This window comes from Oryx dammah, unplaced genomic scaffold (assembly GCF_014754425.2).
Source record: "Oryx dammah isolate SB20612 unplaced genomic scaffold, SCBI_Odam_1.1 HiC_scaffold_2, whole genome shotgun sequence".
NCBI classification, from domain to species: domain Eukaryota; kingdom Metazoa; phylum Chordata; class Mammalia; order Artiodactyla; family Bovidae; genus Oryx; species Oryx dammah.
The window spans coordinates 81,578,396-81,592,290 of NW_024070186.1; the positions used below are offsets into that span (position 1 = coordinate 81,578,396).

Below are 13,895 nucleotides of genomic sequence, written 5' to 3' on the forward strand. Positions count from 1 at the left end.
CTTACATTGGTTTTGGAGGGGAACAGGCAAGGGAAGGCAGAAGTAGTAAGAGCAGAGAATCTCTTTTGGGAATCAAGCTAGCCCAGAAAGCCACAGTAAAGACCTAATTCCACAGAACAAGGCCACTGGGAAATCCTTCAGCAGACATGACATGGAGAACAAGAAATAAACGGAGCTTTAGCGTTCTTGGAAAGTATTAAAACTCTGAAAATTGATTTGCTCTGTTGTCAGTTTATCAGGTTAAAAAAAAAATGCAGCCTAAACTGGTTCACACAGAAGGGTAATAATTGGCTCCTAAAACTGAAAACTTCAGTGGTAGGGCTGGCTCCAGGTATGTCTTCATGTGCAATGTCAAAGGATGTGAACAAGACCTGGTTTCTCCATCTTTCCACCTGGAAACATTCTGTCTTCTGAATGTTGGAATCATTCTAAGCCATGATTTCTCCTTGTATTTTGTTTTTTCTAATATAATTATTATTAACCTTAAAATCTTTATTGGATTTGGTGTAAAACTGCATCTACTTTGTTTTGTTTTTTGGCCTCGAGGCATGTGGGACCTTTGCTCCCCGACCAGGAACTGAACCTGCACTCCCTGCATTGTAGGGTGAAGTCTTAACCATAGGACCATCAGGGAAGTCCTTCTCCTAGTAGTTTTAAGACTGCTGTAGCCCTCGATCCTCTAAGTTCTAAATTCAGTTTAAAAGAGAAAAAGGAAACTCTCCTTCAACAGATAAAGTCAAGTCTTTGGCCTGAAGTTAACTGGCTCTAACTTAATGAGAGATACTCTGCAACCAACCTCCTGTGGCCAGGGTGGCTAAAGATATTAGATTAGCCAAACCAGGAATTACCACTGAAAATAAGGGTAGCATTACCCTACGTGAACTTTATGAACTGATGATAAGAAACTGATTTAGTCTACAATGAGCATCTTATTTAATATATCTATTACTACTACTTGCAGCTGACACTGAGGACTAACTGTGTACTAGGCACAGTGCTAGGGTTTTACATGTATTATCTCATTTAATCCTTGCTACAACACTATAAAGATGGTATTTTCATTATTATCTCCATTTTATATATAAGGAAACGGAGTCTAGAAGGTTAAGAAATCTCCCCAATGACACAAAGGAAGTAAGTTACAGAGTTGTGATTCAAACTCAGTTTTATTTATAAAGATTTCATTCTTACATACTACTTAATACTACCTGATTCACTAATGAACTAAGAAACACAACTGAGAAATTTGGGATATATGACTACATGTTGGCCTAATGTGCCCAATGGCAAGGTAGAAAGACAAAAATCTAACTTGTAGTATCATTTTCAAATGATTCAACCAAAGGTTCTCATTAGTGCTACTCTTAGATTCTTAATCCTATTTTTACTTTTCATAAAAAATGCTACAGGAAATACATGTTAATTTTTACAATTAAGACTAGCTCAGGAGCTAAAGTATTAACATTTTCCAGAAATTATAAACTCTTGGAATAAATCCAGTACCACTTATTACTGAAAATATCATAAGGTAAAAGTGGATGCTTATCATCATTCATTCCTTGTATAACTAATAACCTGCTGATTCTTTCTGAAGAAAAACAACCTAATTCTAAGCAAAGCAACACGATTTCATGTTATATGTTCGTAAGCAACACAGCCAGATTCTTGAGCTGTGTTGATCAAAATAACCCAGTTTATATATATATATATTTTTATATATATATATATGAGGGTTTTTAAAAAGTAGGTAAAATAAGCAATTTTCTAGGTACTATAGCCAAAAATCAACCTAGGATAAAAAAGAAATATAAAATTCAAGAAAACTTCAAGTATATGGGAAAAATTATGCAAATGATCTAATCTGAATATTTGACAATCTAATTGCTAGACAAGCCTCTGTGGTTTGGCTTTTGATTTCTCTCTCTTCAGGCACCATTAACTTCAAAACTCTATGATTCATTTGGCATTAATGGCTAAGGTGTTCCCCCTCTCTCTCCCCATCTCTCCTTTAATATTAGACTTTTCAGAGACACCATTACCCAAGAAATAATTCTGCATATACTTCAAATTCAAAGCATTCCATGGGGAAGTCAGGTGATGGAGAAACTCAAATTCCAGAGTGGGCAACTCTTTTTTATCTATATTCTAGATGCAAGCATGGGTGTGTGCTCAGTTGCTCTTGCGACCCCAAGGAGCCTGCGTGCCAGGCTCCTCTGTCCATGGGATTTCCCAGGCAAGAATACTGAGGTGAGTTACCATTTCCTTCTCCAGGAGATCTTCCAAACTCAGGGACGGAACCTGCATCTTCTGTGTTTCCTGCGTTGGCAGGCAGATTTTTTACCACTGCACCACCTGGGAAGTCTTATAGTATATATTATATATATTAAATATGATCACTGACTTCAAGGAACTTGCATCAAAATTAATATAGGGCATGAAAATAATTCCAACAAAAGAAAGGAAATACACAGATAAATGTCCTACTAAAGTGTAAAATGTGGGTGTTATTTTTGGCTGCAGAAAATGAGAAAATTTTTATTTATCCTCAGTGATGGAAAATTTTGGACATTTATGATAGTGGGGAAGAAAAGAAATTAGAGGTGTAAAATAAAAAAATCCTAATGCCATTTTGTGGGCATAAAGCAGTCTTCTTCCAATAACTTTCGAAATTGGCTTTCTCTTTTCTTCTTCCTCAGAGACCCCTTCTATATATCTCAATAAATTTTGACTCAGTTTTTCAATGTAAAGTCAGTATCATATTGCAATCTCAACATTGTTCTTGCTGAAGCATCAGATTTAGGTATAGAATTCTAAAGGTAGTGCCAAGATATTATGCTGTAACAGTATGGAGTCACACATCTTTAATTGCAACAGCAAATAGGATAAGCAATGTTGATTTTAAAAATAAACATTAAAATATATAAACAACAAGGGCCTACTGTTTACTGCAGGGAACTATATTCAATATCTTGTAATAATAATATATTAACTAAAGCATTATTTACAATAGCCATGATATAGAAAAAAACCTGTGTCGATCAATAGATGAATGTATAAAAAAATGTATATATACATATGTGTATATACACATATATATACATAATGCATACATACATATGGGAGCTTCACAGGTGGCTAGTGGTAAAGAATCACCCACCAATGCAGAAGACATAAGAGACACAGGTTAGATCCCTGGTTTGGGAAGATTTCTCGAAGAAGGAAATGGCAACCCACTCCAGTATTCCTGCTGAAGCATCAGATTTAGCTATTCCCATTCCCATTTCCCAGGCATGGAAAATCCCATGTACAAAGTAGCCTGGCAGGCTACAGCCCATGGGGTCACAGAGAGTAGGATATGACTGAGCAACTGAGTGTGTGTGCGCGCGTGCACACACACACATACACAAACACACAGACACACACATATATAATGGAACATTTAAAAGAAAAATAAATTATTAAATTTGTAACAACACTGTTGGCTCTAGAGAGTATTACACTAAGTGAAATAAGCCAGATATAGACATATACTATATGATCTTACATATTTGTGGAATCTATTAAATAAAACAAGCAACCAAAACAAAATGAAAACAAATCATAGATACAGAGAACAAACTGGTAGTTGTCAGATGGGAGGGGGTTGTAGGATTGGACAAAATAAGTGAACTGATGAAGAGGTATAAGGTTTTAATTACAGAATAAATAAGACCCAGAGTTTTATTATATACTATAAGGAATATGATCAATAATATTGTAATAACTGTATGGAGACAGGTGGTCACTAGACTTCCACAGTGATTATTTCTAAGGTATATGAATTTCTAATCACTATGTAGATCATCTGAAACTAATGTAATATTGTATATAAACTGTATTTTTTTTAATGCGGCTACTATTTTAAACAAGATGCAATGACAGACATAGCATCCTTATGAGAGAGATAAGACCAAGCAATACTCTTACCTAGGCCCCCTTTCCTAACCCAGTGCTATGCTAGGATTCGAGTCTTGAAATGACTCAAAATCTTTTTCTAAACTAAGGCCACTGGAGGTTTGATTTGTTGTTGTTGTTGTTGCTATTTAGTTGCTAAGTTGTGTCAGACTCTTTGCAACTCCATGCTCCCCAGGATCCTTTGTCCATGATATTCTCCAGGCAAGAATACTGGAGTGGGTTGACATTTCCTTCTCCAGGAGATCTTCCTGACCCAGGAATTGAACTCACATCTCCTGGTCTCCAGCATTGGCAGGCAAATTCTTTACCACTTAGCCACCTGGGAAGCCCCAGAGGCTACACAGAAGCAATCAAACATATGGTGGAAATTGAGGGCAGACTTAAAAGGAAGATGATCATGGAGAAAGAAAAACAAGAGAAATGGGCCTGTGGAACAAAATTCAAACATATGCAGAACTAACTCTAAATCCTAATATAGTCTGAATCTTATTCTAAAATTGACAGCTAACAAAATCATCAATTGAAACATGAATTCATTACAAAAGCAATTAACTTTATGGAAAAGTCTAATAAGTATTATAAGAATTGTAAGTATTTGAATAAGTATTATAAGAATGCTCAGAGACATAAATAAGTTAATAACTTTCTGTAAAAAGAGCTAGATAGTAAAAGCAGAAATCAGTCAAGATCAAGTAGATATGGAATGGAAACCAGTAGACATCCAAAACTTTAAAGCACAGTAACTGAAATCACAAAATAGGTGGCATCATTTCTAGAGTAGATAAATTTTCAGGTTTCTAGTGAAAGTCCCTTAAATACTATCAGCACAAAAGGCTGGAAATTGTAACAGAGAAATAAAATGTATATGGGAAGAGTTAAAACTTTCCAAAATTAAAGAAGTCTGATTTCTTTGGATTGAAATTGATTCTGAATTTCTAATATAGATGTACAACGAGACATTATAGTGAATTTGCAGAACATGAGGTATAAAGAGTAAAAATTTCTTTAATTTTCCACATAGATGATCTACAAAGAAGAGAATATTAAACTGACAGCAATCTTCTTACAGTCAACAACAGATGGCAGGAAATCAATGGAATATAATTTTCAAAGTGTTGGGGAAAATACAGGTCTACTAAAAACTATGTAACTATCTGAACTATAATTCAAGACTGAAAGTGAAAGTAAAGTATTTTCACAGGTACTAGAAATGAAGGGAATTCACAGTCTATAGACCAACAAACAGAAAAGGATTTTGTTTAGAAAAGTGAACTCAGAAGGACCAAATTTGACACACAAGAAAACTAAACCTATGTGCACAGAAATTACTTTAAGATTCACAAATTTAACTTTTACTATAGAATAATAACTGTGCATATTTTAAAGTGTAAATAGTCTAATTCCTGGCAAGAATGGTAGTGTTTACTAGGGAAGAAAACACACCAAGGTCTATCAGCTGTTTAAAAGGACAGAAATAAATATATTTTATTATTCAGCAAACTATCCATGTATGTTAAAAAATATAAATACTTAAAAGACTAGGATTATAACCTACGTTTACAAACTAGCAGAAGAATACAGATAGAATAAGAAAATGTTTCAATAATGTGAGAAAATAAAATAGAAGCAAAAAGTGCAAACTACAAGGGTAAAAACAAATCCAGATGCATCAACAATCGCATTAAATGCTTATGTATTAAAATCACCTATTAAAATAAAAACTTTCAGAATGGATTCCAAAACTTTAGCTCTATGCTACCAGATAGTCCCTTGTAGTAAAGTAATAGTCCTTGATAGTAAAGTAGTAGTCTTTACTACTCTCTCTTTTGTCTTGAGATAAAGGAGCAGGGGAATCAGAAGTAGCAAGGAAATTAATTCCAAGCTTAACTATGAATACAGACAAGGTAAATGACACTACATGCATGATACCATTTGAGAATTCCTCTTGGATTCTAACTGAGCTTCTTTAGGATCTCTAGGGTTTGCCCTTAGAAACATATCATCAGTCCCCCTACAACTCCACCTCAAATTCCAGGAACGGACCTTATTGGTATGCTCAGCTATACTGTTTACCATAAAGTAGGAAAGTGCTTTTCAAATAACTTCAAGCCTTAATATATACCAAAAGCACCTCAAGAAAGCCTGTAACAGCCTGTTTTTAACTCACTGCAAGGCTCCTGGCCATGCTAGTGCTCTCTTGCTGAGACATGCTGCACACACAGGAAGGGAAACAAGTATGACGAAGCCTTGATACCCAATTCTCTTTCAGGTGTGCTTCTCCCAATACTGGCCCCCTTTTGTCCTGTCCCTGGAGAAGGGCATGGCAGCCCACTCCTGTATTCTTGCCTGGAGAATCCCATGGACAGAGGAGCCAGGTGGGCTTCAGTCCATAGGGTCACAAAGAGTCAGACACAACTGAGTTACTATCACCACTTCGTCCTGTAACAAAGGGACAGACAGTAGGAAAAGCTAGTGTAAAATTTAAAACCACCATTTCGTACTATTCGTCCTATCTAGAAAGAGACTGATTTTGAAAGTAGGGACCCTGATGCCCTATGTCAGCGATGCCATGCTTATAATTAAGAACATTGTTCCAGTAGCCTAGCAGTACCACACAGGAAAAAAGTTGCAAATGCTTGGTAAATTTAAGCGCAGAGGAAAACTAAAACTCTAGGTACCCAAATCAGGTAACTCAACAGGTTTTACTAAGGTGTTCGATCAATTACAAAAAAAAGCACCTGTTGTACACTCTCTAGTCAAAAATTTCTTAAAATCTCTCCTATGGGATCGATCCCTGTATTTTAAGCCAAGCTCTTAGCAACAAAGAGAGAAAACTGCTTCTTTAAAAGTGTTGCCACACATGAAGTTCAGGTATGTCATGCTGAATACTCAGCTCAGGCGCCTCTTCCAGGAACTTTGGGATTGCACCCAACAACAGTGACCCTTCCCAGTCCCCACCCTCTTCACACACACACACACACACACACACACACACACACAGGCTCCTACACAGCTGCACCCAACAACAGTGACCCTTCCCAGTCCCCACCGTCTTCATACACACACAGACACAGACACACACAGACACACACAGACACACACACACAGGCTCCTACACAGCTGCCACACGCTACAATACCACTGTCAGACAATACTTTTTATTTTCCTTCTTCCCAGACCTTTGGAAATGACTTCTGGTTCAGAAATCTGAACTCAAAGTTTGTGTGGAATTACAACCTGAATTATGATCTTTTAAATACATATAAAAATGAATAACAACCTTCTAAATAGAGACATAAATATGGTCTACCTTCAGATGTTTACTTGATGACTGGTTAATAGTATCCTAAGATCACCTAAATGTTTTAGCTTGTAATACATTAAAAAATATATATTTTTTAAGTTTCACTAACTGGAGTCATTCAAAACAAAACCGGCTAACTTTTTTTCTTATTTTAATTCTCACATTTAAAATACAGACTCACAATAATTGGAAAAAATGTTAGAATTATGACACATTAAGCATGAAAGCCCATTGTTTTAACCAAAAAATGTATCTACCTTTAAGAATTAGTTTGGGTTAGAACCATTGAGAAAATGTGCATGTACACATCTGGTATATAAAGGCATATTCAGATATGAACCTGTTCAGGAGTAAAATAGCAACTTTAAGAACGTTAATAAGAATGACAGGTGGAAGCAAGCATAGGGTACCAGAGATTCATCTGACTATGGAAAGTGTTTAATAAAAGCTGTTTAATAATTAACTGAGAATCTAGTAGGCCTAAGTGAACTTCCTGAATAACTTAGTCTATTTACTGAGATCATAGACAGAAAGGTGGAAATCTGCGGTTTTCAAGGATAGTTCTGAAATATGTAATTTCCTTAGGATATAACAGGAATTATATACATACACAAGATTCAGTGCCATGCACTGTCTCAGTGCATAAATTATTATCTTGAGAGTGAGGTTATTAACTGCTTTCAAATATGCCAGGGCTCATAATGTAGCTACTGAGGCTGCCTAATTTTAACAGTTTTAGATTTAAGAGGGATGTTTGACAGCCTGAGGCCCAACACCCTCATTTTGAAGGTTTGGAAATTAAGTCAAAGAGAAGAGATGACTTTCCCAAAGGAATACTGTAGCCGAAATGCAAATTAAACTCAAATAGCTCAGCCCCGAATTCAAAGCTCATTTCATCAATTCTCCAGTTATCTGAGGAATCTGACATATTAGGTACTGCACAGTTATGTTAAATACAAACAAAAACACAGTCTATTCTGAAAGATTTTTTCTCCATAATAAGTCAGAGAAGATTCCCAGACAAATTCAAGAATTCAGCTTCCTAAACCATCCACTGTGTTGGAAAGAGAAGTAACAGCATAGAGGAAAAATGTTTTACCTCTTGAATTAAATATAAAATTCACAAGATTATCCTCTAGAAGTAGAAACTAGAAAAAGAGACTTTATATCACAGGAAGAGATGCTAGTTCCTTCTCAACAAAGCATGATCTTTAACATTATAAATTATAAAATTTGTATAGTAACACTGACACACTGGGTCGGAAAATATAAAATGACTTCAACTTGTAATTTTTCTCCCTAAAATATGGTTACTTCATTATCTCTCAATGCCAGTTTCTGTGTGTGCACGAACACACACACACACACCAAGGTACTTACTGAGCTGTAGAGATAGCCTTCACCATTCATGGCCACATAGAGGCTGGCCTTCACCCCTTGGATGGCCACCACACGCAGGCCCACAGGGATTAGATTGAAGAGGGCTAGAGGGCAAAAAGAGAGGAAAAGATCAATGACCTTTTGAATATATCATCTTGCTTCTTAAAATGACTCTTTTGAGGATTAAAACCTATGAGCTGATATTAGTTGGTGGGGGGAGTTCTCAGAGTGAGAACTGACTTCTTGTTTCTGCAGCATGACTAATTATTAACACTCTGTGACTTCAGGTAAATCACATAAACTCATCTGTAATAAAGGAATTAGATTAGAAGGACTCCAGGTGCCCCTCATGGATCTGAGAGTCCAGGATCTCCACTCTACAAAATGAACATACGCTTAAGTAGTATAAGACGATTTTTCCTAACAAACAAATAATTTGAACCAAAAAATTCTTAACAGAAGAAAACACATTTCGAATCATAATTAAAAATAAAATGTGATCTTCATAACATATACCAGAGCTTCTTTTCCTTGTGGTCCTGAACACTGTCTTCTTAAACACACAAGATGAAAGCAAAAACCACTGGATTGTACTTAAAATGAAGTCGCTCAGTCGTGTCCGACTCTTTGCAACCTCCTGGGCTGTAGCCTACCAGGTTCCTCCATCCATGGGATTCTCCAGGCAAGAATACTGGAGTGGGTTGCCATTTCCTTCTCCAGGGGATCTTCCCAATCCAGGGATTGAACCTGGGTCTCCCACATTGCAGGCAGACGCTTTAACCTCTCAGCCACCAGGGAAGCCCCCTGGCTTATACTTAACTATGCTAGAAATAGGAGAACAGTTCTCTTTATTTTTAACCCACTCCAGTGTTCTTGCCTGGAGAATCCCAGGGACGGGGGAGCCTGGTGGGCTGCCGTCTATGGGGTTGCACAGAGTCGGACACGACTGAAGTGACTTAGCAGCCGCAGCAGCAGTAGATAGATGAATCAATGATTGCTAGAAAGCTTAAGCTCTGATGGACATATTGTATATCAAATATATACACATACGTCCATATTTATGCACAAAACCATTAAAAGTCAACTTCATAAATTTAATTAAATATCCTACGATAAAATGAGAATATGTTTGTAGTCTTTCAATATTTGTGTTGTCCACTACTGAAAATATTCAACAGTCTCCTTGTCTACTTGGAGAAGGTACATAAATATCAGAAAGAAAATAAATAAGATAATCTAATTCCTTCAAAAGTGTACTTCTATAAATTATATATCCCTATACAGCACTATTTTAGTTAACACTGATAATTACAAAATGAGCGTAAGCATAAAACATTATCTCTATCCTGAAAGAATTCATATTGCCTAAAGTTGGAAAGCAACCATATAGCTAGGCTGTATAGATGGCAACATGAATATGAATGAAATATTTATAACAACTAAATATTTATAACATAAGAGAATAGCCCTGTAGTTCACTTTAACATCCTGCCTTAGTTAGAAGTTCTTATCTATCTTTTCTACTGATAAAACTCCCATCAGTTCCGGTCTCAGTCTTGAATATAAGAAAAATATATACGTATATTTTCTGGGGTTCTCTCAACATGGAATAGTAAGCCAAACATACACACACACACACAAGACACACACACACACACACACAAGACACAGACACGTACACAGTATTTGGCTTTTAGTCAAATGTTCAACTGATAGTTCCAAAGGATCAAGCCTAAGACCACAAGTTTAATATAGCAGTATTCAATTCCTAGATATTTGACATCAGACCAGTCTCTTTGCCTCTTTGAGTCTTTTTCCTGATCTGTCATGAAAGCTGAGACTAAATCTTAGCAGATGCTTAACAATTAATTGTTACCACAATTTGAATCTGTACTTGTTTTTGTTCCTCCCATGTTCTTACAATTGTCCTTGTGTTACTGAAATGGGAAGTAGTATAAGACCTTAAAGTCTAGTTGGGGAGAGAAAGCTAAGGCATATGGAATAATCTGATACAGTGTATAATGTATTTCTATAATTAAAAGTAATATATGCATTCTATATATATATATATTCTCTATGTACAGAAGTTCAGGGAAATGGAAGATCTGTGATCTGAAGTGTTCAAGAAATGTCTCACACAGAAGAGGAGACCCAAGTTGACACTTAAAGAAGGGACAGAAGTTGAGTAGGCGAAGATCAGAAACATTATAGTAGGGCAGGAAGTAAGAGTTTCTGTAGAGTAGCGTATGTGTATAGGAAGGGACTAGCAGATTGAAGGAACCAATTCATACTGGGGAGGAATGGGCAAGAACACCGTGGAGATAAAGTAGGGAGAAAATACCTGAGAGTCTGTCACTCCTATCTTAGAGATCTAGATTTTATCAAATGGGCAACAAGAAGTGTGGTGTATAAACATTAAAGCAGCAACACAGATCACAAAAAAGTGGGAGAGATTCATAGATAGAGTAGTTTCTAAACTCATCACTCAGAAGCTGTGTGCCTTGGAACCATTTGTTTACTCTCTGCTTTAGTTTTCCTGTCTGTAAAATGGGCATAATAATCCTTAATGTGTAGAGTTGACAGAAGAATCAAATGCACTATCACATCCTTGACATAAACAGAGACGTGTTCTCTCTATTAAAGAGCTATTTGTCATTGACATATGATTCTTCTGCTTGTCAAATAAGGTAACCATAAGGTCTGATATAAAATGACATATCACCTCACCTGTATCTACTGAGCTTATATTCAGAAGATCACATACCACTTTTAAAATAATACTTTATTTTTGCGCAACACAATTTTCAAAGTGTTGATGAATTCATCATTGTATTTGACCCTCACCCATCAACACCATGAAGAATTTAGGACAAAATGATTAGCCTAATTTTTAGAAGAGCAAACAGGTTCAGAGACGTAATCCTGGTGGAAATGCAACTGAACAAAGGTTTTCTGGCTCTCTAATGTGGTTATCTGCCCCAAATATCCTATTTTCTCCTCCTTCTCTTTTAAGTTTAATTTCACCTAATACTCATTCTCATCTTCTCAAAAATAATAGAAAATTTTGCTAAATTTCCATACATAGCCTGTGTCTAACTATGGCAATGGATCAGTACTGGCCAGTGAGATGTAGGCAGCAATGTCTTTGTACTCCTGAATATCCTTTTCTTCAAGACAACTGCCCTTTGCCCTCTTCTACCATTTTCCCTATTCCTGTTTGGATGGGGATGAGGTTAGGGTTACTGGATTATCTCAAGCCATGAAAACAAGGGCTGCCCCCTGAGAGGGTGATGACAAGTGAACTGTAAAGAGTTGGGCCCCTGAGAACTCTGTGGAGCAATGGCACCAGTCCAGCTTTCAATTACCGAGGTCTGGCTTTTATGTGAGAAAAACACGTCCTTGTTACTTTAGTCTGTGCAACCTACTTCAGTTCTTTAGTCTGAGCCAAACCTACTTCTAACTGATAGACATTGGGAACAAAAGTAGAGTCAACACATGAGGTATAAACTACATTTACTTACGGTAAATAAATGCAACCACTGGAAAACAACAAGTTCAATGATGATACTTATGAAAAAGAGTAATAAAATCCAAAATTGTGCATAATGTCTTTCTAAAGTCGAGATTTCCCAGGACAAATGCAAAGAACATTGGTTCAGTTAGCTAAAACAGGATTTAAAAAGCAACTATAAAGCTTTTCCTATCTGAGGAGAGTGAGAAAACTTCTAAAGCAAGACAGAGACAAAAACAAGAAACTTGTGTGAAAGTTTTATACAAACCATAAGGTGATAATGGCTTTTAGATGGTACGCTTTGGGAGATTTAGCAAGTTCATTAAAAACAAAATCAGTAAACAATCTGGAATGAGAGTTTTTAGTGGTAAAAGCTAAAAGCTATTCTCTTTGGGAGGGTCTGCATCTGCCTCTTAAAATCTTGAAGAATGGCAAATGACTTCTTCTGATCTATTATTTATCTTCCACACAGCACTCTGGCTCCAGCCCTTTGTTACTTAGTGACAATCCCTCCTATATCTCCAGTCTTCCTTTCCATTCTCAAAGAGCAACTGGGTCACACCATTCTTCCAAGTTCCTTCCTCTGCTCGTGCCAGTTCCCTGCTGTCAGCTCCCTGCTTGATTCCTCAAGTGACTATTCATCATCTATAGGACAGATCCAAAGCCTTTAGTCTGACCCTCAATGCCCTTTACCACCTGACTGTAAACCACACTTCCAGTTTATCACCTGCAACTTGTTCCATTCATCATAAGCAGTTTCACAGAGCTTTTTGCCATGTCCTAAGTTTCCCCTTGATCTTAATTAAACTAGATTGGATTCATGGTTCTTTTGCCCTCTCTTTTTGGAAGATAGGTTTTTGGAAACCCTATCTTCCCTATTTAACTGGACCATAAGTCTTATACAAACCCTTGAGAGATAAGTTTCCTTTTCCATAATTATTTATTTCATGAACATATCTCTGCAATGGTTTTTGGAACACAGTAATAGAGTTATTTGCTTACACATCTGTCTCCTTCTTTAAGGACTCTTGAGGGTAAGTCTATGCAATGTCTACCCTAGTTCTATATACTTACCTTATTTTCAGTAAATAATATTAATTTTAGGAGTCATGAAAAGACATTATTTCTAGGAATGTATAAAGAAAAGTTGCTTTTTAAGATGAAAAGGAAATTAAAAACTTAAAGCATCTCAGCTCAATATTCAAGGTTATTTATATATAACCTATATTTCTGCTCTACTGCACTACACATTCTAATATATCTATTTACTGCTTCTAGTAATTTGATCTTCTTCCTCCTTTCTTTTAACTTCATATTTTTCCTTACTTCACTGCCTGCGCTTCCAATGTCATTCACCCAATATCTTCATATGGAAACCCATGCCAGGCTTGAAATGATACACCAAATACCAAGTGCTTTTTCTCACTTCTCAGCTCCCCTAATCCTAGATCTAGACTACATTTATCACAATTTTTACTTTCCTTAAAAATATCTTTTTCCCAACCACAACTAGTTTATAAGCTCTCCAAAATAAGCATCATATCTAGATCACACTTGTACAATATGGAGAAAGAGAGAGCTGGAGAGGACGAAAGAGAGCGAGACATAGAAACAGAGAGAGAGAGAGAGAGGTTAAGAGACAGAATAAGCAGGATGGTACACATTCTGCTTATATTCGGGATATCAGTAAACATTCAGTGAATAAAGACTACAATTATAAGCCAAATAAGAGTCCAAGCATCTAAT

At 36.4% G+C, this 13,895-nt stretch overlaps 1 protein-coding gene across 3 annotated transcripts in view; it reads right to left on the reverse strand.

Annotated features, from left to right (window-relative positions):
- Positions 1-13,895, reverse strand: part of FGF12 (fibroblast growth factor 12) — a 613,455-nt gene that overhangs the window by 189,576 nt on the left and 409,984 nt on the right. For all 3 annotated transcript variants that reach the window (XM_040253369.1, XM_040253362.1, XM_040253357.1), the window contains one exon: positions 8,639-8,742. In XM_040253369.1, the coding sequence (XP_040109303.1) occupies positions 8,639-8,742 (104 nt within the window). The remainder of the gene's footprint in view (positions 1-8,638; positions 8,743-13,895) is intronic.